General features: G+C 44.9%; 2 protein-coding genes across 6 annotated transcripts in view; both read right to left on the bottom strand.

The window, feature by feature from the left end:
* Positions 1 to 4,913, bottom strand: part of EIF4G1 (eukaryotic translation initiation factor 4 gamma 1) — a 148,859-nt gene extending 143,946 nt beyond the window's left edge. For 4 of the 5 annotated variants that reach the window (XM_070945894.1, XM_070945899.1, XM_070945898.1 and 1 more), the window contains exon 1: positions 4,829 to 4,913. The gene's annotated coding sequence lies outside the window, so the exon portion shown is untranslated. Of the gene's footprint in view, positions 1 to 1,681; positions 1,790 to 4,828 lie in introns of all 5 variants that reach the window. The other variant, XM_070945895.1, reaches the window with a different exon arrangement.
* A 3,413-nt stretch (positions 4,914 to 8,326) lies between these two features.
* The window catches only part of PSMD2 (proteasome 26S subunit ubiquitin receptor, non-ATPase 2), a 38,333-nt gene continuing 19,802 nt past the window's right edge, over positions 8,327 to 26,857 (bottom strand). Inside the window, exons 10-21 of the mRNA XM_070946516.1 lie at positions 25,745 to 25,851; positions 23,570 to 23,697; positions 22,899 to 22,986; positions 22,252 to 22,414; positions 19,824 to 19,925; positions 19,465 to 19,610; positions 18,361 to 18,444; positions 16,030 to 16,198; positions 12,478 to 12,572; positions 10,236 to 10,362; positions 8,710 to 8,828; positions 8,327 to 8,538 (exon numbers count right to left, since the gene is read on the bottom strand). Of these exons, the coding sequence (XP_070802617.1) occupies positions 8,356 to 8,538; positions 8,710 to 8,828; positions 10,236 to 10,362; positions 12,478 to 12,572; positions 16,030 to 16,198; positions 18,361 to 18,444; positions 19,465 to 19,610; positions 19,824 to 19,925; positions 22,252 to 22,414; positions 22,899 to 22,986; positions 23,570 to 23,697; positions 25,745 to 25,851 (1,511 nt within the window). The 3' untranslated portion in view covers positions 8,327 to 8,355. The remainder of the gene's footprint in view (positions 8,539 to 8,709; positions 8,829 to 10,235; positions 10,363 to 12,477; positions 12,573 to 16,029; positions 16,199 to 18,360; positions 18,445 to 19,464; positions 19,611 to 19,823; positions 19,926 to 22,251; positions 22,415 to 22,898; positions 22,987 to 23,569; positions 23,698 to 25,744; positions 25,852 to 26,857) is intronic.

The raw sequence follows: 26,857 nt of genomic DNA, 5'->3' as shown, positions 1-26,857 counted from the left end.
ACTGTTCTATGGCTTTCCTACCCAAGAAAAAAAAATGAAACTGGGACAGTAAGATCAGATTTCCATAAATAGAACATAGTGGGAGAGGATTTCTGACATACAGGCAGTCCTCAATTTACAACAGCTTGTTTATTGACCGTTCAAAGTTACAACGGCACTGAAAATAACTGAGTTAGGACTGTTTTTCATACGACTGTCACAGCATCCCCGTGGTCACGTGATCACAATTCAGAGGCTTGACCACCGGCATATATTTGATTTTCAGTGTCCAAGGTCACGTGATTGTATTTTGTGACCTGACGTGGAATGCTAGTATGGAAGCCAGATTCACCTAACAATCGTGTTACTAACTTAACTGCAGTGATTCACTTAACAACTGTTAAGACCTTACAACAACCTTACAAGAAAGGTTGTAAAAATGGGACAAAATGTAACTTCATGTCTTACTTGGCAACAGAAATTTTGAGCTCAATTGTGATTGTTAAGTCGAGGACTACAAGCCAGCACTGCAAATGCAAACCAAGAAGGTACACAATTTTTAAAAATGGCAATGTTGTGGAGGGGGATGTTTACAGGAATTGCCCAATACAACAAGGAGATGCCAGATGAGACAATGGTTTGCCTGAGTTGACTTATGCTCATGGAAGTATCTTTTTGAGTGACCTTAAGTTTGCAAAAAGAAAGTTAATGGGCTGTCAAACTTACAAAAGGCAATGGAGAGGGAAAGCAAATGCCTCTTTGGATGTTCCCATTCTTTACAGAATGGGATTATTTCCTAATATTTGTACATCGCTAATTCACATTTAATTGCAGAGGAAAAAACCCTCCCACAGCTTTACAAGAAACTTGCTCAACCTGGCAAATGGTCGGGAGCCTGGTCACGTTTTAATAAAAGGCATAAGCCTTCATGAAACATGAAACCTGCTCAAGTTAGTGACAAGCGATATGTTTGGAAGCCACATCTAAGGTCATCGAGTCTAAAGTGGCTTTACTGACTGGAAAAAAAGAGGGCAGAGTCTGAATTAAAGTACCAGGGAAAATCCAAGATCACATCTCAACTTATAACACAGGCAAGGATTTGCAGGAAGTAAACATTCCTATAAAATCTTACTCTTTCAAAAAATTGTGTTGGGGCTCATTTTCAAAATAATATTTCTCTATCTGAAAGTAAACCCCAAATGTGTTTTAAACCATGAGATTCTATAAGCATCTTTACTTCTTGGAAATCCTCTGTGTGTGTGTTACAAGTTGAGGCATGAGCTTGGACTTCAGATGATCTTCTGGTTATAGAGAAGTACAAGTAGTCCTCAACTTATGACCACAATTGGCCCCGGAATTTGCCTTGCTAAGCGATGCAGTTGTTAAGTGAATCATGTCCAATTTTACAATCTATTTTACCAGGACTGTTAAGCAAATCTTGCAGTCATTAAGCAAAGGTGGTAACCCCCAGTGTCTCTGCTTGCTGAAAGCCTTTTGAAAGATTGGAGATTGTGACCACTTGACCCTGGGATATCACAATCATCGTGAATACCAGCCAATTGTCAAGTGACCAAGTTTTGATCACATGACTGCAGGGATGCTGCAATGGTCATAAGTGTAAGGACTGGTCATAAGTACCTTGTTTCAGCACCAGGGTAACTTTGAATGGTTATTACATGTATGGTCATAAATCAAGGACTACCTGTAGTTTTCTTGGAAACAACATGAAGATATTTTATCATGGCCACCGTCATGTGATATGATTTGACATAGAGATCAATGAAGTCCTCGAAGGAAGAGAGTAAGAGATCTGAAATTGCAAACAGAAGTTTTTCATTTAAGTAAAAACATTCTCCCTCCCCCCCCCCAAGAAAAACCATTTAAAGGCTTAGAAACACATCAAAAGAGCAGTGCAATTTGTGGAATCAAGCCAACCCTTTTTGATATTCACATTTTAAGTTAGGATGATACATAGGTCACTTTAAAAAAAGCAAAATCTCATGATGCTATAAATTCAGAGATATATTAAATGTGACAGTAACCACCACAGTAATTTGTCTCATAGACACTGGCTGAGAAATGAATCAGATTACTGGCTGCTTATGCTTAAATTTATAGACTGAAGTCATTCTACAAATATTACCACTATTGTTAACAACTGACTGAAGGTTCAGACTCTCCAAATTTTGTGCAAGAACATGGCAAACACATCCTAGATAGTGTGTGCCTTAGATTCTGGGTTCAACAGATAAGATGGGAGGGGACAGGAACAAGTTTATGTAGGAGGAATAGGTGGAGAAAGAGGTTTTTGTCTAAGAATATGTTATATAAGCAGCTGGTTTTACTTCAAACACCATACTAAGGAACTATCATTACACCGATTGTAGCTTTGCTGCTCAAAGGTAGCAAGAGGCCTCATAAATACTCTGTGTTTACATGGTCTCAAGTTTTTGTAGACACTACTAGTATGGCAAAAATTGATGACAATCCAAATAACGTTCTAGCTAAACTGGTATGGGATTCTGGGTCCAAGAGTAAGTCTCATGGTTTCAGATGCAATGAATGGTTCAGGGAACAGGATTTTATGCCTCCAACAAGCCATGATTCAAGAGTGGGAGGGACTTCCACCCCCAAGGATGTTTGCAGGGAAAAGCCAGCTGCAGAACTGGATGTTCCGTATATAGATTCATTAATCATTTGTATAGTAACTTCACCAGTGCAAAAATTATTTACAATTCTTGCTCAATTTGGCTATACACAAGAGAAGGCCTTTGGACTTATCCCAACAAGTAAAAGTGTAAGAAGAGAAGCAAGAACCAATTTGGCCTAGTGCTGAAAGTACCAGGCTAGAAAGCCAGAGACCCCAGAGTTCAAGCCCTGCCTTAGCCATGAACGTCAGCTGGGTGACTTTGGGCCAGTCACCTTTTCTCAGCCCAACTAACTTCACAGGGTTATTGTTTGGGGGGGGGGGGGGGGTTGGATACATTGACTGCCTTATTTGTAAAAATAAAGGAAGGATACCAATATATACATAAAGAATGGCAACTCCCTAGAAAAGGTTTTGATTGGTAGGATTCTTTTGTTATTGCATGAAAGGGCATAGCTAAAAAGGTATGGTAGGCTACCAGCTTATAGCCAACAGGGAAAGCCAATATTTTTTTTCAAATAACAACTCAAAATTAAGGCTCTCTGCAGGGTTTCCCCCCCCCCAAAGAAAAGATCCAAGAAGAGATCTTTGATCTCAGTTAATACCCCCATTGCCCAGAGCTCATTTGCTTCTGAAGTTCAGGCTTTCCCCAACGATGAACTGAAGCACAGAAAATAACATGCCCAGCGAATGGAGAAAACTAGCCCTATAGCTAACTAGTCCAGAGGTCTTCAAACTTGGCAGCTTTAAGACTTGTGGACTTCAACTCCCAGAATTCTCCAGCCAGCATAGCATAGCACAGCTGGCTGGAAAATTCTGGGAGTTGAAGTCCACAAGTCTTAAAGCTGCCAAGTTTGAAGACCTCTGAATTAACCAAACCAGGTTTTTTTGTGCCTCAAAATCCCCCTCCATTCCTGGCTCGCAAAAAAACCAAATAAACAAAACAAAACAAAAAAAAAACAAGAGATATGTCGGAAAAGGTTAAAAGGGAGGAAAAAAGCTAAATTTACTCGGAGGAGGAAGAAGGGGGCAGAGAGTGGATACATTGCCTAAGAGTCCCTTGGTAGCACAGAGGTTTAAGGCACCCTGTTATTAAGCTGGTTATTAAGACCAGCTGCCTGCAATTACTGCAGGGTTCGAATCTCGCCAAGGCTCAAGGTTGACTCAGCCTTCCATCCTTTCTAAGGTAGGTAAATTGAGGACCCAGTTTGTGGGGGCAATAAGCTGACTTTGTATAAATATATACAAAAAGGATGAAGGCTATTGCTTAGCGCATTGTAAGCCGCCCTGAGTCTTCGGAGAAGGGCGACATATAAATCAAATTAAAAAAAAAAGAGTCCCGAAGGCAATAAATCCTGAATTTGAGTGTATAAGGGGGGAGAAAGAGCTGAGAGGGGAGGCGGAAAAAAAAACAAAACAAAACAGGTTCCCTGGCAGGAAATTCAGCGTCGGTTCTTGGCGGCCGCCAAGGAGTTTTTGAGAGGTCAGAGTCCAGAGAAAGGGCAAGAGAGAGAGAAAAAAAGAGGCCGAGTCAGGCCCTCAAGAGCAGCCGGTCTTCGACTCTCAATTAGCCGGGAAGGGGGAGGGAGGCTTTGTAGACACGGCCATGCCGGCTGAGGTGGGTTGTGAGGCGTTTGAACCCTTTTTAATTCTGCGCCGTTCCCTCACACAGCTTAACCCGGTGGCTGAGGCGGCCTCCATGAAGGCCGCCGGTGGCTGAGGCGGCCGACCTAACTATGGAGCACGTTGGGGGGGGGGGGAAGAAAAGAAAAGGGAGCCCCCCCTCAGGTCTCCAAAATGGAGCGGGCCGAGAGCGAAAAGCCGGCCTTGTGTGTGTGGGGAGGGGGTGGGTAGAGTTCCACGCGGCCTTTCCCGGGCCTCCTCCTCCTCCTCCTCCTTCTCCGGCCTGGGCTCCCACGTGGTGCTGAGGCGAGGCCTGGCAGGAGGGAGGGAGCAATGGCGGCCAAAATTCCCGGCAAGGCGCGACGCGGTGAAGGGAGAGAGAGAAGGAGAGGAGCCCGGCGGAGGGGGCGGGGCTTAGATTGGTCTCCACCCCGTCGTCGTCGTCTCTCTCTCTCTCTCTCTCTCTCTCTTCCCCCCCCCTTACTACTACTACTACCACCCGCGCCTCGGCCTATACTCTTCACGCGCCCCCTCCGGGCGCTCTCTCTCCCCCGCCCCCCCGCCCCGCGCGGGGGTTACCTTTCAGTCGCCTTCAGTCCGGGGAGCGAGGCCCAACGCAGCCGCAGCGAAGCCCAGCACGACCATTTCCGGAGCCGCTCCGAGGGGAGGGGCGGGGCCGGGAGGGGAGGAGGGACGGTCACGGGGCGAGGGCCAGAAGTGAAAGAAGGGGGGGGTTAAAAGGGGGCGGGGTTTGGCTGAAGCCTCGCTCGGGAGGAGGAGGAGGAGGTGAAAGGATGTTGGGGGGGGAAAAAGGAGGCCCTTGTCACGTGATCCGCGCCATGCTTTTTTTTTCTTTTTTTTTTTTACCCTCTTTCCCTTAACGCGGCCTCGAGGAGAGAAGAAAGGGCGCCCCGGCCGGGTCAGCTGATCGCTCTCGGCCAGCCGACAAGGCGCCTCAGTCATGTGACCGCCCACGAGGAAGAAGGACGTGAGGCCTGTGTCACGTGACGCCCGCCGGCTTCCGGCCGCCTTCTTTTTTCTTTTTCTTTTTTTTTTGTTTTCCGCCACGCTGCCGGTGGTGGCTGGACACGTGTTGGCGTGTGAACGGTTTCTCCCGTTCCCGAGGGGGGTCTTTGGAGCGGATTTTCAACTGCTTCAAACCCGGTTTGGGGTGGACTGAGTCCCTCCCCCCCCCCTGAAGCGGAAGGGCCGACGAGCTTATAAAGCTCTTTTTACATTAATACCCATTTGCCCTTAAAACCCATTTTTTCAAGCAAGCCGGGCTGGCTTAAGAAGAAATTTTTAAATGTTTTAATTGGTAGTGAGTTTTAATTGGGCCAAATTTATATATCTTTTAATTGTTTTTTAATATTTGTCCTGCATGTTTTTTAATTCTGGCTGTACACCGCCCTGAGTCTCCAGGGAGAAGGGCGGTATAGAAATTCAATAATAAATAAATAAATAAATAAATAAATAAATAAATAATAATAAACTTAATATAGTTTATTCAAGTCACGTTAAAGTACAAAACACCAAAACATTGCAAAAAAAAACAAAGACGTTAATCAACATTCAACTAGGAAAAGTGCTTTATGTGTTATATATGTGTGTTGATCCTTTTTTTAAAAAAAATACACTTTTTAAATGTCCAGCTATAAAATTTATTAATCCGGCCACGGAATAGCAGTTTCATGAGGCCATCACCTCTCAGTTCTTTCAGATTAGCCGCCTCCCCCCAGTGTAGGAAGAAACATCCTTCTGGGTTCAGCTCCAAGTAGGGAAAAAGACACTGGAAACATGGAGACTGCTTGGAAAGATGGTTTAATGGTGGACAGGATCACATGGTTTGAGTTCCCCAACAGAAAAGGGGTTGAGATAACAGCGAGTCCCCGAGTTTTATGCCCTCTCTGGCTTTGAACTTCCTGGGCCCCAGAAAGAGTGTCCTGATTGGTTGTCAGACTCCCAGGGGGTGGAGGTCTTAGCTAGCCTTGCTGGCTGATGTAATCTTCCCAGGTGCCATGTGGTGAGTTTCTGTCCTAGATGGGTCCCATTGTGTTAGTTTCTGTTGTTATTGTGTTGCAGATGGGTCCTATTGTCAAAGATTGAGTTTCTGCCTCTGGCCCATTAACAAAGGGGGGGGGAGGCAGGAAGGTGGGAGTTGCTTTGTCTTTAAAACATGTTTCTCCATTTCTCAACCAGGGAAATATAATAATCTGCCTTTTTAATATTTCCTAAAATATTTCATTCTTCCAGGAAAGGGGTGGGTGCTAACTTCCTACACCAGGAAACTGCCTTTTAAAAAATCTTTTTAACTCTCTTCAGATGAGTTTTTTCTGAAATGATGACCCAATTAGGAGACTGCGGCCTAAAATGCCAATCCTCTTCCCCCTGCACCTTCTTAAACTGACTTCTTAATTAACTTGCTTTCTGGATTGCCCTAATACAGGGCTCGGCAATCTGCGGCTCTGGAGCCGCATGTGGCTCTTTCACCCCTCTGCTGCAGCTCCCTGTCACTCAAAATGTGTGTCACAACTGCCAATGTGTGACACCCGCCGGCACACGATTTATTGAGCTTTTCAACCCCCGGTAGGCCAAGAAAAGAAAAAAGTTTCAGAAGAAAATAGAACATTTAATTCAACTACATATGCTAGTTTTGTGGCCGCTCAAGAAATAGTCAGGCACGGGAAGGGTTTTGTGGCTTCCGGTGTTTTCTGTGGGAAACGGGTCCAAATGGCTCTTTGAGTGTTTAAGGTTGCAGACCCCTGCCCTAATACAATGTTTCTCAACCCTTCGTGGTTTTAAAATTTGCCGACTTCAAATCCCAGAATTCCCCTCCCCCCCCCCAGTTGAAGTCTGCAGATCTTTCAGCAGGCAAGATTGAGAAACACTATTGATACCTTGAGCCCCTAACTGAATGAACCTGGTTTGCATAACTTAACTAAGCCACATTGGTTGACTGTTAAATGTGTGAATGTCATTCCCTGAGTAGTTTAGTTAATCATGGGTAGACAGGTATATTTTGAGGCTTTTAATTTTCCATACATGACCCAGAATGAATCATTACTCTGAGATGAGTAGCTCTAGATATCGTTTAAATCAACCAATAAAAATATCAGTGCGACTTGGTTCTGTTACTGAGAAAGAGGAAATTAAGTTTTACTTTGTTCCCTGCCTATTGGCCTTCCTTCTAGAGCAGTGATGGCTAACCTTTTTGGCATCAAATGCCGAAAAGGGAGGGCCGCAACCAGGAAGAGGAGCTGCCCAGGGGGCATGTGGCGCGCTGGATATGGTACTACTGGTGCAATTCAAGGTGCTGGATATCACCTTTAAAGCCCTACATAGTTTAGGGCCAGGTTATTTGAAGGACTGCCTCTCCCCCGTTATGTTGACCTGGATCACTACGACAGGAAGGCAGGGTAAGTTGTGGGTCCCATCTTTTTGGCATTTACATTTGGTGGGGCCACAAAAAGAGGGCCTTCTCAGTGGTGGCTCAAAAATCTGAAATCTGGCTGTACAGCAGGTGGTTAATGTTTATTATTTTGGTTCGTCGCACAGTCAGCCAGATGTTCAGATTGGATTTGGCATTTTTGTCCACCTATCGAGTCCTTCCCAAGGACCTGAGATAAGCAGACGTGAATGTTTGGTGGTGTTACAGATATTGTCACAGGATGTAAACTTGCTGTTCCAAGCAAAGCTGCCTTTTGTTATCGTTACTACAGTACATTTATTTGCCACTCATCGAGGCAACTCTAAGGGGCTTAGTAGGCCCCACGTTGGGAACCACTGGTCCAATCAAACGAAGCTTTAAAAAAAACCCACATTTCATCTTATAGCAAGATGGCCATTTCAAGCTCCAGGTACTACAAAGACTAAAGGCAACCCCAACTCAAAGGGCTTAAGGCCCAACTCCTTCAAGTTTTACTTTTTCCCAACCCTGCAGCCAAAATAAAAGAGCTCCCATCCTATTTTCTCCCTTAAATAAAAAGAAGCCAGCCTTATTCTGAAGACAGTTTATTTTTCTTCGACAATTTATGTAACAAAACAAAACAGAGAGAGAGAATGGTCCCCCCCCCCCACTGCAACCCACATCCCAACCCCCAGGCAACTCAGACGTCATAGTTAGGGTTCTTGCGCAGGATTACAAAGCCTTCCAGGATAGGTGTGACAGGTATGTGCTCTTCCGTGGCCAGCTCTGCCCGCTCGCCATGTGCCAGCAGCACTGGGGTTGTGTGAGTCTGGAAGCCGGTGATCGTTTTTGGCTTCCCAGCTTGACCTACCACATCCACCGCCTGTAGGAGGGGGCCAGGCATTAGTAGGGGCAAAACATTCCGACAACCACCATCCAAGTTCAAAACCAAGGTCCCCGCAACAGGCACAAAATGCTGAAGTGGTCCAGGATCCCCAAGTATCCTCGGGACCCTCTCCACCCCTGGCCGATTGTTCTTTTTGAGACCACTTACCTGCCCCACTCTCACCGACACTGGCAGTGGGCGCAGCTCCTCATCAAAAGTCACAAGCATGCGTGGCTGCATGGCAGCCACAAGGCCATAGAGCACGTAGTGGGACTTCCCAAGGATGACTAGAAGAGAAAGGAGGACAAGGGACAACGTTTGAGGAGACTGGACCAAAACTGGAGGCCCTTTCCCACCCATACCGCTATCCTGTTCATTTGGCAGTAGCGTAACGCGGTTGATGTGATGGGCCTGGGCTGCGAAAAACAAGTTTTCAAATCCACACTTCGCTTGGGCGTATTTCGGTTAATTATTTTGTCCATAAATTGAGTCCACCTCACAAAATTGCTGTTGTTGAGGTTAAATTAGGGATGACCCACTCTGAAATCCACCCTGAGCTCCCAGGGGAAAGAAGGATATAAATGCAATAAATGTCACTGGACAACACCTCACATCTCCCTTAGATACGATGCCATAAACACAGATGGTTTCAGCCGCACACAGTTCCCAGGAAGGGACATGCAAGTAAAAGAGAGGCTGATCTCTCGGATGCTTTGCATTTTGCCAAGAAGAAGTGTTTTTCCCATCTGGCGCAAAGCAAGGGGGCTGTAACCAAGTATCTCTAACCAAGCCCTAACCGAAAAGTGCTATTGGTTGTTCCCAGGGGTGGGATTCAGCCGGTTCGGACCAGTTCAGGCGAACCGGATGCTAATTTTACAACTGGTTCGCCGAACCGGTAGTTGCAAGGACTGGCTGGCCCTGCCCATCCTGTCCCACCTCTCCCAGGAGTCTCCACGCGGCCCGTTTTGGATGCCAGGTAAGTGCAGGGCCCGCACGGAGACTCTGGGAGGGCGAAAAACGGGCCTCCCAGAAGTTCCAGAAGTCTAGAAATGGGCCCATTTCCAGCCTCTGGAGCCTGGGGGAGACCTTTTTCGCTCTCACGGAGGCTTGAGAAAAGCCTCCAGAGCCTAGGGAGGGCAAAAAACGGGCCTCCCAGAAGTCCAGAAACAGACCCATTTCCAGCCTCTGGAGAAGCTCCGAAGCCCGGGGGAGTCTGGGAGGCTCGAAGAAAGTCTCCGGAGCCTGAGAAAGTCTCCGAAAGTCTCCGGAGCCTGAGAAAGGCGAAAACAACCCCCCACCCCCACCCCCCCCACCCCCAGTGTGGTGCAGGGGGCCGAATAGGCTATGGCCGCTATGGCCACGCCCACCCAGCAACCGGGCAGAGAAATAGTTGCTATAATTTTTGAATCCCACCTCTGGTTGTTCCTCTCAACCTCCCCAAGTGGCTGGTTCAGTGAAGCAAGGCAGCCTTGTTCCAAGGGGGAACTAGAGAAAAAGTGTCCCAGAATTGGCAGCAAGACGTTCTCTAGGGTTGGCAGCCGCATTAACAGACCATTGCAACTGTGATTGTAAATATGGACCTCGAGCCATTTTGCCAAAGCTTTCCTACCTGCCTACAATGGGAGGGAGACTTTTAACAAGGGTGCCTGCTTTTATCCGCAAGCAATCCGAAACTCCAAAACAAGGGTACTTACTGTTACGCACATCCAGGAAAGAGACCAGAACGGTCAAGAGGCCAGCCACAGCAACCTGGCTCATCAGCTGCCGGTCACTGTGATAAGGACAGAGAGTAAGTGTTCCTTTCCCAAGGTGGGTCAGACCCTGCGCAGCAAAATAAAAAGAGGTTGGTAAAACATCCTCCCAAACGTGACTCTAGCAACGGCTTGTCATCACTAACCCCACAGGTACTGAACAAGCCAAGAGGCTGGCAGCCCTAAGAGTCAGGGGAGAAGCTGCGCCAGTTGCTCCCCACTTGTGAGCTTTTAGGTTTCCTTCCATAGTTGTCAGTTAAGTACTCCACTGTACCAATTAATGGTTAATAGAGGGGGTTTTGAATTGCCTTGGACAGTGCTTCATTGAAACGTAAGATGATACGGCAGGAACTTAGGGAACAAGGTATAGAAATAGATCGGTGGCCCTACCTACAAATACAAACTAGATACAATAAAGATAGTGAGGAAGAAGGAATCGAAATAAATCCCAATCGGCTAGACAAATTATTAGGAGCTAAAGATGGAAACTTGATTTCAAAGATTTATAAATACTTATTAGAATTCGACCTGGCAGAAAATCTAGTCAAAGGACAGATGATAGCCTGGGCAAGGAATATTGGTAAAAACATACAATTGGAAGAATGGGAAAGGGTATGGGAAACCAACTATAGAATAACAAAATCGGTAGCATATAAAGAGAACCACTACAAAATGTGGTACAGATGGTATCTAGCCCCTGCGAGATTGGTGAGGATGTATGCAAATCTTAACCCAACGTGTTCAAAATGTAAGCAAGCACAGGGAACCTTCTTTCATGTCTGGTGGCTTTGCCCCAAAATTAAGAAATATTGGATAAAAATAAAAATTTGGATATCAGAAATAATTGCGGAAGATATTGAGCTAGAACCAGAAATCTTTTTGTTAGGAATGTTTAAACAAAACATTAGAAAAGAAAAAAAGTACCTAATATTACATATAATCACGGCGGCTAGGTTAGCCCTAGCACAAGTCTGGAAAACAGATCAATTGCCAACGGAGCAGCAAATAATTCAAAAAATTTATACATGTGCAGAAATGGATAGACTAAGGTTGAAATTGAAAGATAAGGAAGACTCACAGTATTTTAAGGTATGGGATAGTTGGTATGAGTGGATGCATCTCCCATCCCTATTCACCAGGACTATAAGCGCAGCCTGATTCCTTGCAAGATCTCTGGATGGAAAACTCAGAGGACATAGCACAGCTAAATAGTTTTAGAACAAATGCGCCAGTTCCTTTCCATCATCAGCAGAAGTACATCAAATTAAAAATAAAGTCTAAGCTTTATCAGCTGGAGAAGCGGATTTGCAAAACATTGCTAACAGTATGTCCCAAAGGTGCTTTTTCAAGAGGCAACCGAACTTTCTTATTTTTTCTTTGAAGACATTTCACTTCTCATCCAGGAAGCTTCTTCAGCTCTGACTGGATGGTGGGGAATGGAAGGATTTATACTCCTTGCAGACAGCCGGTCATTTGCATCCTTTTAGAGAGTCCTTGAGGCCACTTAAAGAGGTTTATCTGTGTCCTCAGAGGTCACCTGAGTGGTGCAAATGGATGTGGCGCCTTCTTGGCTGCAGGATGTTTTTTTCTGCCCTGTGTCCCTTCACTTTTGGGAACAGAAGCAGGCTGTTGGGGACGAGTCTGTGTTATCTGCATCTCAAACTGAAGTGCAAATGGTTCCTCTAGCCTGCAATTTTTCTGGAAATCCAATCAAAGAAAAAACAAGAAAATCCAGTTGCCTCTTGGAAAAAAAAAGCATCTTTGGGACAACCATGACCTGGATGACTGAGAATCTCCATAGGCATTGCTAACAGTGGTCTGCTGTGTGGGTCTCAGGCGTCAGCCAAGGGTTAAGTCTCTCAGGTGTGATTAAATGGTTAAGCTATGCTGTGCTTTGCGCCACAGAGGAATCCTGAATATTCGCCATAGCCAAATAATAAATATGCTCATTCCTCTGGATGTTTCACCTACGCTTAATGATGTCCCCAAGCCAGTGGTGGGTTGCTCCAGGTTCGGTCCAGTTCTTGTGAACCGGTAGTAACGACAGGAAGCTCCGCCTACCCGCCTGGACGTCATCATGAATGCTCCGTGCACGCGCTCCCATTGCAAACCAGTAGCGGAGGTATGTAGAACCCACCCCTGCCCCAAGCTGTTTATTGGGGCAGAGGTTAGACTGCACCATTACCTGAGCCAATCGCACCATGAAAAGGTTATTGGGATCCTTAGCGTGATATTGTGCCAGCTGTCTCAGCATTGCAGCCAGGCGAGCGTTGTTGGTACCTATGGAGAGAGACAGATAGGGTCAGGCAAGCCAAAAAAGAAAAGAAAAGAAAAGAAAATACTTGTGGAGGAAAAACAAGGAAGGATGCCACAAAACTTGTGTAAGTAAACCTGTTGAGAGGAGAAGCCGTCAGAAATATTCCAGAAACTTTCAAGCTTGATTATTTGGTTTTTAATCATGCTAAATGGAGAATAATCACTGAACAAATCGATCAGGTGTTTATGTGGCCTTTTTTTTTTTAACCGCGCATGACCTCCATGAAAAACAATTCCAAGACTACTGTATGCACAAGAATGGAAGGACATTTCGATTCCCACTGTGGTGGATGGAGCTGGTAGAGATGGCTAAATTGTCTGTTTTGACTGAAGAATATAAGTACTTTTGTTGCTACGTGGAGGCCGCTTCCAGACTTTGTGCTTGAGGTGGGGGAAAAAAATGAAACTTTGATTTTGGGTTTTAATGGTTAGATTGATTTGTTATAGAAACAGCTGGTTTGTATTATTTTGAAAAAGTAAAAAAGTTGAGGTTTGACGTTATTGCTTTATTCTGCAACAGAGGGAGTCGAAAGTCGACGCTTTTTAAAAATGTTCTCTCTCTTCCTCCTCTCCTCACTTTTCTTTCCCCTTTCTCCTTCCCATTGTGTCATGTTTTCGTTTTTTTTATTCTATAATCTAATAAAAAAAATTTTTTTTTTTCAAAAAAACTTCCAGGTTCTACGGCAACAACTTTAGACGGTGCTAGGAAAAGCTTTTAACGCTCAGAGAGACCAGGCCTACAAGAACAATAACTGGACAATTTGAAATGGCCTGGGTAGCTTTCTACACCACAAATCCCTAAGTCTCTAAATGCCCCCAAAACTCTGTTTTTGCTAGATTAACTTTACCACCATTCTAGAAGAACCCGAAAAGGAAAGGAGCTAGAAACCAACCCAAGTTGGATTCCTGTTTCAAATCTACTCTCAAATATTGCTGCATATCTAGCCAAGTTCTCCACAAGTTCAGTAGTTCTTGTTCCTTGTTGCCCCTCTTCCCTTCTCACTCACTGCCTTTTCCTGAAAATGCCCCGCTCTGGGTACATTACTTTTTATGTCAGCTGGCTCTCTGGAATATATTTAAGTCAGATAATCCTCGAGTTACGATGGTTAACTGAGCCTGCAATTTCGGTTGTAGTCGTGACGGTAATAAAGCAAGTCACTGGGTGACACCATGCCTGATTTTATGACCGTTTTGGAGGCGGTTGTTCAGCAAATGCTGCATTGGTAGCTGTGGAGTGTTTTTTTTTTTTTTGCCAGAAATTGGAAGTACATGACGGTTTCCAGCAAAAACATAGAAATTGGGATCGTGACCACGGAAGGCTGCAAATGGCTGTAAATGCAAGCCAGACAGATATATGACTGGGAGGAAGCAGATGTTTTAGTTCAAATCTAGGTTGCAAGTAGCTTTCTCAGGGTCCCTAAGCAACTGGTCATAAGTCGAGGACAATCTGTAACGCCAGTGGTAGGTATCTCCAAACACCAGCAATCTCCAAGCACCAAGAATACATTAAAGCAGAAGCTTGCCCACCCCAAAGATAAAACACCCAGACACAAACTGAGCAATGCGGTATATGCAGTACAATGAAGTTGTATTTACGCACCTTCCGCCGTGCCCTCAAGACCTTTTTATTTCAACAGGCTGGCCTGGCCTAACCTCCCTTTTTAATTGTAAATTTTAAATCTGTTTTAAACTTTAGGGGTGTTTTAATCTGTTCCAGGCCAAACTATTTAATTGGGTTTTATATTGTCTTTTAAATTTTGTAGTCTGTATGTTTTATCTCTTTGGTTGTTCACCCCCCTGAGTCCTTCGGGAGTAGGGCGGTATATAAATCTAATAAAATGAAAACAAAAAAAAAAATGAAGTGAGACGTGCAGATCTGTGCATTGGGGAAACAAAACAACCACTTCATAAACGCATGGCACAACATAGGAGACCAAACCCATCAGGACAAGATTAAGCAGTCTGCATTTAAAAGACAAAGGCCAGTCTTTTGAAGACAGCAAAGTCCACATTTTGGACAGAGAGGACCGCTGGTTTGAAAGAGGTCATTTAGGTCAAAATTGAACAGCCCTCTCTCAACAGAAGGTGAGAGAGGGATACAACATCATCTATCTCCAGTCTACAACATAGTCCTTTCAGCAGTTCCAGGAAGGCTCTGTCAGCCCTGGTGTGCCTGGAGGCCCAGGGCTGTCATTCCAGTGGGGAATGGAGAAGCGGGAATGCCTCTCTCAGTGAGCGCAATGCCCACCACAAGCTACACCCATCGGACCACCAGATCCACGCCAAAAACGACAGCTGGATGGGCGAGGAAAAACCAGACACAGCCGACCTGTTGTGAGGCGGCCACACAGCTGAGAAGAGGGTGGACACCTGCGCGCTGTGTGTGGCTGGTGTTTGAACTCTGCTAGATTCCCTACTTGCTTTCGACTGACCTGGATTGTGGAAGACTGAGGGGTGGGGCGGGCGCGTGGGTGGCTGGGCAGGGCTAGGGAAATGTTTAAACAGTGGGGAAATATAAATTAAAGCAAAAAAAAAACAAATTTACGGGACCGCCTGCTGCCGCAAACAGCCTCCCACCGGCCAGTACGCTCTCACAGAGAGGGACTCCTCCGGGTGCCATCAGCCAAACAATGTCGGCTGGCGGCCCCCAGGGGGAGGGCCTTCTCTGTGGGGGCACCCACTATCTGGAACGAGCTCCCCCCGGAGATACGGAGGATCCTGGATCTACGCACCTTCCGCCGCGTTAAAACCTTTTTATTTCACCAGGCTGGTCTGGCCTAACCTTTCCCATTCTTTTTTAATGTAAATTTTAATGTAAATTTTAATTTGTTCTTAACCTGGGGTTTTAAATTTGTCTTGAGCTAAATTGATTTAATTCGATTTTATTTCTTTCTTAATTTTTGTATTTTACGTGTCTTATTCTGTGCCTGTTCACCGCCCTGAGTCCTTCGGGAGTAGGGCGGTATACAAATTAAATAAAATGAAAAAAACTGGGTGATCCTGACTTTTTATTTCAATTGATGAACGTCAATTAGTGCCGGGTGTTCATGAGGGAAATAAACCATTACAATTCAAGACTGTGTTCTTTGGTGTTTTTCCTCACGCTTTAGACCGGAACCTGACAAGGCTCCACACTCATTTGCACTACTCAGGTGACCCTGAGGACACAGATCAACTTCCAGGTGGCCTCAGTGACTTGCTAAAAGGATGCAAATGACCACCTGTCTGCAAGGAGTATAAATCCTTCCATTTCCCACTATCCTGAAGAAGCTTCTTGGATCAGAAGCGAAACGTCTTCAAAAGAAAAAACAGGAAGGTCCAGTTGCCTCTTGAAAAGAAACACCTTTGAGACAACCATCATCTGGATAGACATTAAGCATCCGTAATGCCTTCCCCTCACCAATACCCTGGACAGACTTACCGCTGCCCACCATGCCCATGGCGAAGATAGAGTTGTAAGACACCTCGGGGTCAGCATCGTGGGAAAACTTGCTGAGAGTGTCAAGGATGTTGAGGCGAGGGTTGGACACAGAAATGAGAGCCAGAGCTAACGGAACAGCTCGTCGAAGAGTCGGTTCCCCATATCGTAGCTGGAAAAAAAGAGGACCAGTAAAGCATCAGGGTCTTTTGCTGCAGACCATTGTGGTCTCTAATCCTACCACGGCAACACACCATAGACAAAAATAAGCTCTTTGATCACAACTGCGCAGATAAGAACAAAAACTGAAGTGTCCCCAGAGACCATCTGCCACTTACTGGAGTAACAGGAAGATGCTTTTTCAAAAGGCAACTGGATTTTAGTTCTGAACTGAAGAAGCTTCTTGGATAAGAAGCGAAATGTCTTCAAGGAAAAACAAAGAAAGTCCAGTTGCGTTTTGAAAAAGCACCTTTGAGACAAACCATGTCTTGGATGATTGAGGAATCTCCTTGGGCATTTAACTAAATTCACATTTCCTGGAGAACATGCAGTGGTTTCGCAGAGAGGGTAGATTGCAATCCCCACCCAGGTTATCAACTGTAAAAGTAAAGATTGAAATTGGCTATCTTAAAGTTTATCCATGTTTTTTATTTATTTTTTTTAATTTTTTTAAAATTTGATTTATATGCCGCCCTTCTCCGGAGACTCAGGGCGGCTTACAATGAGTTAAGCAATAGCCTTCATAGTTCTGTATATTTATACAAAGTCAGCTTATTGCCCCCACAAACTGGGTCCTCAATTTACCTACCTTAGAAAGGATGGAAGGCTGAGTCAACCTTGAGCCTGGTGACATTTGAACTTACAGTAATTGCAGACAGCTGGTGTTAATCACAATGCTATCAGTCTGCTGAGCCACCAGGCCCCTCAATGATGTTGCTTGTATCTTTACAACTTATATTGTTTTTATTGTTTCCTAGTATTTGATTGCTTATTAGTATCCTATGACTATCACTAAGTGCTGTATCTTATGATTCTTGATGAATATATTTTATTTTTTCTTTTATGTACAGTGAAGCATATGCACCAAAGACAAATTTCTTATGTGTCCAATCACACTTGGCCAGTGAAGAATTTTGTTCTGTTCTGTTGTTCTATTCTATTCTATTCTATTCTATTCTATTCTATTCTATTCTATTCTATTCTATTCTATTCTATTCTATTCTATTCACGTTTACATTTTCAGATTGGCACAATTTTGGTCCTAAATTCACAAAAAACTGGTCTTTTCTTTATCTTCTCTGTCATCATCTTCCTCAACACTTGTGTACATATGTAACTTGTGGATTGTATACCACAACCCTACTTCTACAAATGCCTATACAGAATAAATTTGTTGAGGGAAATTCAATTTCCCTACTCATTTTGGAAGGAAAATATAGTGCAATAATTTTCAGCTGCCTTTCACACAAGATTATGTCGTCATATGACTTGTGCACATAACATCACGGAAGCAAATAGTATTGATAGTGACCAGAATTTGGTGGGAGACAGCACAAAAAAAAAAAAGAGAGAGAGAGAGATATTTTAAAGAGCAACGAGATTTGGATTTCATGCAAAGGATTATCATGGCTACTCTTTAAATTGGTTGTGTGGCTGTTGTGGGAAGGGCTCTACAAGGGCATTCAAATTTGATTAATAAAACAAAATATAAAATTGTGGCACATCCTTATTTCCTTTGCTGATGTTGCCTCCCTTCCCCCCACTGGCCCTTCCATTGTAGAGCAGGTGAAGATCTCCCACCAACCCAAACAATGAGAAGAAAAGATAACACAGCTCAACAAGTAAGAGCCTGGTGGCGCAGCAGACTAATAGCCTGTTATTAACATTCAGCTGCCTGCAATTACTGCAAGTTCGAATCTCCCCAGGCTCAAGGTTGACTCAGCCTTCCATCCTTTCTAAGGCAGGTAAATTGAGGACCCAGTTTGTGGGGGCAATAAGCTGACTTTGTATAAATATACAAAAGTATGAAGGCTATTGCTTAACGCATTGTAAGCCGTCCTGAGTCTCCGGAGAAGGGCGGCATATAAATCAATTTTTTTAAAAAAAAAAAACATAAGTGAAAATCTGGGATTTGCCTGTAATAGACTAGTTGAGGGCTACTTGTACACGGGGCTCAAGGTTGTTAAGATACACATCTCTTATGTGTACGATGGCGTTTACAGAAACTATACTTCGCACGGTCACTAAACGAATGGTTGCAAGTTGAGGTTCACCTGTTATCTTTACTGCCCTCTCCCTTCCCCACGTTCCAGGTCTCTTCAGCCTCCTACTCACCAGGTGACCAAAGGTACGTAGAGCCATCTCTGCCCCGATCTCCTCGCCCATAGCTATGAGCGCAATCCCCAGCACCGCCACACCCTGCAGCAGGAGAGACCACGTGTGAAACCACAGGACACCTCATAACATCGCTAAATATAGGATTTTTTTATAAAAAAAACCTGGAGAATAAATGTGCTGGCCCAGCTGCTCAAGGCAAGACAGACAAAGCTTCAAATCAGGTTGCCTTGTAAAAGGAGAGTGGGGGAAGAGAAGCAGGTTTACTGAATTGAGTGTAAGTAAACACTCAGCTTGCTAACAATCCATGACATCCCTCAGTTTTAACCAGGGTTCTGTTTATTACGTAACTCCCAACGCACAAGTGTCAAATTTGGGAACAATTTCCTCTTCTTACAGTTTGATAGGTAAAGCCAAATGAATTTTAACTGCTTCAGACAAGAGGGTTGCGGAGTGTTTCTACCAAAACCTGAATGAGATGTCAGTATCTCATTTGTCTGTCTGCTCTCCTGATAAAACTGGCAGAAAAAGAAACGATGAATGCAAAACAAGACAAAAACAGTAATTGAACAGCAGCACCCCATTTTCCATATTATTTTGGAATGCCTGTACACATTTGGGTTTATGGATTAAAAATCAGAAAGCGGCAATTACGTTTTTGTGCTGTTAACTGAACACATAATCACCTGTTAGTGTCTATTCGTCTGGTAAAGGTAAAGGTTCCCCCACACATACATGCTAGTCGTTCCTGACTCTAGGGGGCGGTGCTCATCTCCGTGCCAAAGCCGAAGAGCCAGCACTGTCCAAAGACGTCTCCGTGGTCACGTGGCCAGTATGACTAAACGCCGAAGGCGCACAGAACGCTGTTACCTTCCCACCAAAGGTGGTCCCTATTTTTCTACTTGGATTTTTTTACATGCTTTCGGACTGCTAGGTTGGCAGAAGCTGGGACAAGTAACGGGAGCTCACTCCATTATGCAGCATTAGGGATTCGAACTACAGAACTGCCGACCTTTCGATCGACAAGCTCAGCGTCTTAGCCACTGAGCCGCCGCATCCCTTGTCTCAAAAGACAAAGTACAAAAAATGGACAGAAGCCATCACCTGGTGAGCGCCCATGTCAGCCGCATTATCTTTCTTCTCTTTGTCTTTTTTTTCCTTCTTCTCTTTCTCCTCCTCCTTCTCTTTGGAATCAAAATGCTCGCTGCAGATATGAAGAAGCTGCTGAACCTTCAACACATTCCCAGATCCTGTGGGGACACCACAAACGTGTGACCGAATTCACATAGCCTGCGTCAACAGCATTATGTTTTCTGGGTTACACTACGAAAAATCCTAACAAAATAAACATGCAAATTCAGGGTGCTAGACCTTCGCCTGAGTTTGCTTTGTGTTGTGTGAATGCAGACCAGGAATGAAAAGGACAGGAATCTCCCAACCTCCCATTCCCACATCAGACTGACCTGCATAGGCGCAGATGTCCACGAGGGTGTTGGCAAAGCTACGGAAAGGTTCAGACACAACCTGCAGGGCAGCCAGGATTGCTTCAATGGCCTCACCCTTTCCTGTGAAAATTGGGAGCAAAAATACTTCAGCATCCACTCAAGTGACTGATGTTACATCGAGACCGTCTAAAACGAACTACTACATCCATTGCCCAGCCCAGGTCAATCCAGGTAATCCTCGACATATGACCACAATGGAGCCCGAAATGTTCATTCCTAAGCAAGACGGTTTAGTGAGCCTTGCACCACTTTGGGGACCTTTTTTTTTGCCATGGTCGTTAAGCAAAACACTAATTGTTAAGCAAATTATGCAGTCGTTAAACGAATCTGTCTTCCCCCACTGATCTGGCTTGTTGGAAGCTCCCCAAGAATCTTTCGAATGACAATCCCTGAACTCAGGATGCTATAACTATTGTAAAGACACACCGGTTGCCAAAGTTTGATCACAAGATCAAATTTATGGGATGTTGCAACGCCCATAAGTGGGGAAACTGGTCGTATGTCGCAACTGCTGTTGTAACTTTGAACGGTCATTAAACGAATGGTTGTACGTCGAGGAGTACCTGTAAAATCAGCGAACAGCCTCATAAGAACATACAGGCTTGATCTTTGTTAGACTATTCTCTCTCTCTCTCTCTCTCTCTCTCTCTCTCTCTCTCTCTCTCTCTTCTCTCCCTCCCTATATTTAGAAAAGAACAGATTCTTCATCTAATGAGCTCTAAAGTCACCAATTTCAAAGATCCGGTTCTAAGCACACCTGTTTATGCTTCAAAGAACTGTGGGAAGCAGGTCACAATGTCTCTGCTTTATTTTTGCTACTTGTGCATCGAGCCCGTATACAAAAACTCTTTTGTTTTTCAAGTCAATCAAGGAACTGAGGATAGGAACTAAAAAGCATGGGGCATATTTGCGAAAAACAGGGCGTCCTCATGAAATAGCTGATAGTTCTGATCCCAAGCGAAGTGCTGTGTCTTAATGCAGGGGGGTGGGTGGGTGTGTGACGAAAACGATACAATGCTGTTGGAATAAGGCAACTAAAGGCTCTCCTTATATTGGGGGAGGATTGCTCGTGGGTCTTCTGCTCCTGTCTTCCATTCCCCCCCCCCCAAAAAATAGATAGCTCTAAGAAAGAAGAGAAGGAGAATGTTTGAAAGCATTTCAGAAAAAGAAAAGTTAAAAAAAAAAACCTACGTTGAGGAGCAGAATATTTAAAATTACTGGGCAGCAGGTCATAAATAATTCAGACACTTGGCCATTGGTTCATATGTATGACGGTTGCAGTGCCATGGGGTCACGTGATCAGTTTTTGCGACCGTGTGACAAGCAAAAGTCAATGGGGAAGCCAGGTTCACTTCACAACCGGGTTATAAACTTAACCAGTGCAATGATTCCCTTAACAGCTGTTGCAAGGAGAGTCGTAAAATGGGGCAAAACTCACTTAACAAGTGCTTCGCTGTCAGAGTTTAGGCAGCTTGACTAATATTATGAGATAAACCCACGAGCAAAACACAGCACACAGAGCCTTTTTTTTTTTTTTAATTTGATTTATATGCCGCCCTTCTCCGGAGACTCAGGCCAGCTTACAATGTGTTAAGCAATAGCCTTCATCCTTTTGTATATTTATACAAAGTCAGCTTATTGCCCCCACAAACTGGGTCCTCATTTCACCTACCTTAGAAAGGATGGAAGGCTGAGTCAACCTTGAGCCTTGGCGAGATTCGAACCCTGCAGTAATTGCAGGCAGCTGGTCTTAATAACAAGGTGCTTTAGACCACTGTACTACCAAGGCTCGTTTAAATCTGTAGATGGTTTTAATCTGGATTTCTGTGTTCATCCAAAAATTGGTAGGCAGGCAGCTGGTCTTAATAACCAGTTTAATAACAGGGTGCCTTAAACCCCTGTACTACCAAGGCTCTTTTAGATAAGTAACAGTGGTTTTATCTACAGCTAAATATTTACAGACTTATACCTGGTTAAATACCTTTATCATACAGCTACTGATACACAGAGAACAATGAGATACACCAGGAGAGAACATGAGGAGAAGACATGAGGAGAAAGAAACGCCCTCTAATGCCTTCCCTTATATAGGCAGCTTCTTACCCAGCTTCTTAAAGTGGCAGTAACTCTGCTGCCTCATTCCATTGCATCAGCTTCCAGTTGCCTCCGCTTACAACTTCTCATCAGCTTACAGCTATTAACTCTTCATACATACCCTGACATTCACTTAGCAACATAAATTTTGGGCCCAGCAACATATATTTTGGGCCCAATTATGGCCGTAACTCGAGGACTACCTGTACCTATAATTAGCACTCAAGGGCACCTCCCTCTTATGCAGGCCTTTTTTCTGACATACAGGGACCATCCTAGAGAATTCACTTACCCAGATGGTTCAGGCCCAGGCCAAGAGGCAGCCATCTGGCGTAGGTGTCCTTCAGCTCCGTCTCGGACTTCTCCATAATGGTTTGGAGGATGGTGGAGGTGACATCACCGTTGCAAGAGCCCACTGCAATGATTCCGCAGGCCAGGGCTGTCACGCCAGCCACCTGGGGAAAGAATAGAATGGAATAACGGAAGGGACCTTGGAGGTCTTCTCGTCCAACCCCGTTTAGGCAGGAAACCTTATAACATTTCAGACAAATGGTTGTCCAATCTCTTCCAGTGGGAAGTTTTTCCAAAGAGAGAGAGCCCAGTTCACATCACGACCCTCATAAGAAACCACAGAGGTGGGGGGAAATTTATCAAGCAGAGTTTTACAAGAAATAGCCTTTTCTTGCAAGTTACAGCAGGGTCTCCAAACATGGTAACTTTTAAGTCTTGTGGACTTCAACTCCCAGAATTTCTCAGCCAGGCCATGCTGGCTTGGGAATTCTGGGAGTTGAAGTCCACACGCTCTGCAATCCATTGCCCTCAAAACATTTTGTGAAAAAGTCCCACTTAGGTGGAGACTCAAGGATCTCCAATTCTGTATCCCCACTCCATACCCACCACAGATCTCTCAGCCAATCTTTAGGGTTTCTTCTCTCTCACCTCCATGCTGGATTTGGAATCCCCCATAACAGGAAGCAGCAAGGTCAGGACATCTTCTCGGTTGGATCCCGCGTAGGCCAGTCCCAGCCTGCCAGGAGAGCACAACATGGTTTGAAGGATATAGCCTGTGTGTCAACTCGCAAAGCATCCCTGGCCTGCTCTTGAGTTGCCATCGGCAAGGGGATGGGAAAATGGCGAAGGCAGCACAGCAGCCAAAAACAAAAGCACATTCCAGAGATATCTCTCTCAAGGCTATCTCCCAGGATTACCCATAGCAGCCGGAGGGGAATGATCTCTACAACCCGCAAAATTGCTCCGTTGTCAAATGTGACTGATGACACACCCTGGAGAGAGGGGGGAAACAGGGTCAAGCCTGGGTCGTAAATTACGTGGGGTCAGAGCTGGCTTCACTTGGAACGTGCCGACATGAAGCTCCTAATAAATAACTGGATTTCTTTTGAAGCTTGGCTCGAGGCTCATGATTTAATTAGGGCATCCGTCGGAACCCTGACACTGCGCTGCATGAGGAAGAAATAGAAGACTAGGCAGATTGAGAAGGACCCAGACTGTTGTGGGGGTCATAGGCCAACTCGGTAAACCGCTTAGAGAGGGCCGTGAAGCACTGTGAAGCAGTATATAAGCATAAGTGCTGTTGCATTTGCTATCCTCACCCAAAGATGGCACCAATGCGCATGGTGTTGCTGTTGTGAAGGATGTAGTCGGAGAGCAGCGCAAGGGCTGGGTCGCATTCGTTCCTCACACCAGAGTTCACGATGCCACAAGCCAGGAGAGCCCCTGACTGGAGGAAAGACAAGAAAGGAAAACACGGTCCAGAATACAGGATACAATAAGAGATATATCTAAATGATTAATATGTACAAATAATATTACCATTATTATTATATGTACAACATAAATTGACCCAGACGATACACTGTTTACAAAACACTTGTTGTGGCTCCGTTGCCTGAGCCTGGGCTATCGACAGATGCAGACTCTGAGAGTGAGGGAGGAGTTGGCAAGGCCTCCCTCTCCAGGACCCTCCTCTCTGGCAATGCCTCCGGAGGACACCGAAGGCCAAGAGATAGGCCCAGAGCCAAGCACGTCCCTGCAGCCACAAGTGGACAGCGACGAAGGAGATAAGTGTTGGCTGGATCCTCGGCAGAGGCGCAGGGAAAAGCGTGCGCAGCAGAGGGGAAGGCGTGCCAGAGATTAGCTGAGTCACTGGACCACACCCCACAGGGTATAAATGTGGGTGTGGTGGCCGGTTCAGTTTGTGACGAGCAAAAACTAGAAATAATCCATGATCTCTGTGTTACTGGACTTCTGCCTGCCTTGTCGGACTGCATTTGGACTAATCCTTGTATTGTTGAAACTTTGCCTGCTTTATCGGAATGCTTGCAGTCTAATCTTTGTTTTCTGTGAGTAAAGTCTGAATTGGCAGCTAGCCACTGGGTTGCTGCCAGCTTTATCTTCAAAGATTTTGTCGTGTGGCTTATCGTGTTGTGTGATTTTGTCGTGTGGCCTTCGTCACTTCCCGCCTCGACTACTGCAACGCTCTCTACATGGGGCTCCCCTTGAGGAGCACTCGGAGGCTCCAACTGGTGCAGAATGCGGCCGCGCGGGTACTTATGGGGGCGACATGGCGCTCCCACGTGACACCTCTCCTGCGCGAGCTGCATTGGCTTCCAGTGGTCTTCCGAGTGCGCTTCAAGGTGTTGGTTCTTATCTTCAAAGCGCTCCATGGCTTAGGACCTGGTTATTTACGAGACCACCTTCTGCCTCCGATAACCTCCCACCGGCCAATAGCTCCCACAGAGAGGGTCTCCTCAGGGTGCCGTGTGTCAGGCAATGTCGGCTGGCGACCCCCCGGGGAAGAGCCTTCTCTGTGGGGGCACCCGCCCTCTGGAATGAGCTACCCCCAGGGATAAGACTAATCCCGGACCTCCGGACCTTCCGCCGGGCCCTGAAGACTTTTTTATTTCAGCAAGCCGGGCTGGGTTAAAATTTTAATTGGGTGAATTTTATGGGTAAGGGGTTTTAAAATTGGAGAAGCCAAAGATAATTTAATTTGTTTTAATGTATTTTAATATTTGTATTGTGTGTTTTTAATTCTGGCTGTTCACCGCCCCGAGTCCTTCGGGAGAGGGGGCGGTATAAAAATTAAATAAATAAATAAATAAATAAATAAATAAATAAATAAATAAATAAATAAATAAATAAATTAAAATAAAATAAAATAATAAAATAAAATAAAATAAAATAAAATAAAATAAAATAAAATAAAATAAAATAAAATAAAATAAAATAAAATAAAATAAAATAAACTCCAGGCCGTCTGTGGGGGTGCGTGTGTGGGACGGGGACAGAACAGCACTAATGTGTGTTACAGAAAAATGTATATATATATTTTTTAAAGAAAGAGATATATCTAATGATGAATAAGCCCCACTCCACCCCCAACAAAAACTGCTCAGACATGAACAGAAGAGGGATTGATAGCACAAAAATGGAGCTACAGCACTTTTTATATCTGTATGAAGCTTTAGGGGAAAAAAAGGGATTTCAGTTCAAAGGACTCTGTTTTTATCTGCTCCACGTGGGAGCATTTAGATTAGCAGTAGGGCAGCAGTGGGTTTCACATTTTGTTGCTACTGGTTCGCCTCACGCGCGCACACTCGCTTTGTTCATGCACTTTCCGCGCAGTCGCCCAGCCTCAAAACTGTGCCTAAATAGGATGGCATAGAGCCGGGGCGGGTGGGCAGACCCATCCGCAATCTCCGCTACCAGTTCGTCTGAATTGGTACGAACTGGCTGAATACCACCTCTGCAGCAGGGTTGCTCACCTTGATGTAGTCTTCTGAGGAATACAGGTACTTGTCAATCTGGGTGAGGCCCCCATCCACATCCCACAAGAGGATCATCCCCAACGAGGCTGCCGCACTCAGCATCCCTGCAGAATAAACGGAGTCATGAGAATACCAGAATACATATGCAAACTATGGCCATTTCTATTGATTTCTGTTTTACTCCCTGCCAGCGTTAATCAATTCTGAGTAATGAACAACTTGGGAAATCGTGCATCCATCCACTCCCAGCTATTCACAATATGTTGTGATTCCTGGGGCTGTCCTAATTCGCATATGGATGGGGGGTGGGGGGTGGAGGAGGTGTATGAAGATATATGTGGAGAGTGATTGCTCATCCCTGCATTCGTTCCAAATAGCCAATTGTTTAAGCTCACTTCAAGGCATGGAAGAGAAGGTAAAATGCCTGAAATAATGGATGAGTGGGAAAGGAAGCCTACAGCCCCCTTCATAAAAGAGCAACTGCCATTGTAAATATTAGGATAAGACCGGAGGATCTGGGCTGCAAAAATCCAGGCAGCCACGAGAGGCAGCAAACAGATACAAGCAGCTCTTTGTTGTCATCTAGGGACTGATCTGCCTTCTGCAGTCCAAAGCTGGAACTCTAAATTAAACTTCCTATTATACCTATTTTAAGTTTGGCCTGTGTAAAAGTAAATCCACTGCCTGCATAGCATGGTGCAGCATTCTGTCATATTCAACTCTTAGCTGGGGGTTCTTAGTGCTTTCTGATCTTAGTGGGGGTTTTGCAGCAGTTTCATTATCCAACTAGGTAACATCATCAGTGCTAGAAGGGAGTAGGGTTTGCTCTTATTTTTCTATATGCTAATGGCTTGCCCTACAGTGTTGGTGGAAGTGTTGGTAGGAGCCACTAGTGAGTGAATGAGTGTGTGTGAGGGGGGGGGGAGGGAGAGAGAGAAGGAATGAGTAAGAGCAAATCCCATTTTCTTCTAGTATTGATGATGTTATCTACTTCGATAATGAAATGTCTGCCAAAAACCCACCGAGCTGAGAGCACCAAGGATCCCAAACCTGAGCTACAAATATTCTATCAGTATCAACCGTTAGCATTCTACCAATTATACCAATAAA

The sequence above is a fragment of the Pituophis catenifer genome, unplaced genomic scaffold (genome assembly GCF_029215685.1).
Source record: "Pituophis catenifer annectens isolate HBS135680 unplaced genomic scaffold, rPitCat1.0.hap2 SCAF_6, whole genome shotgun sequence".
NCBI lineage: Eukaryota > Metazoa > Chordata > Lepidosauria > Squamata > Colubridae > Pituophis > Pituophis catenifer.
This window is presented reverse-complemented; position numbering and strand designations above follow the sequence as displayed.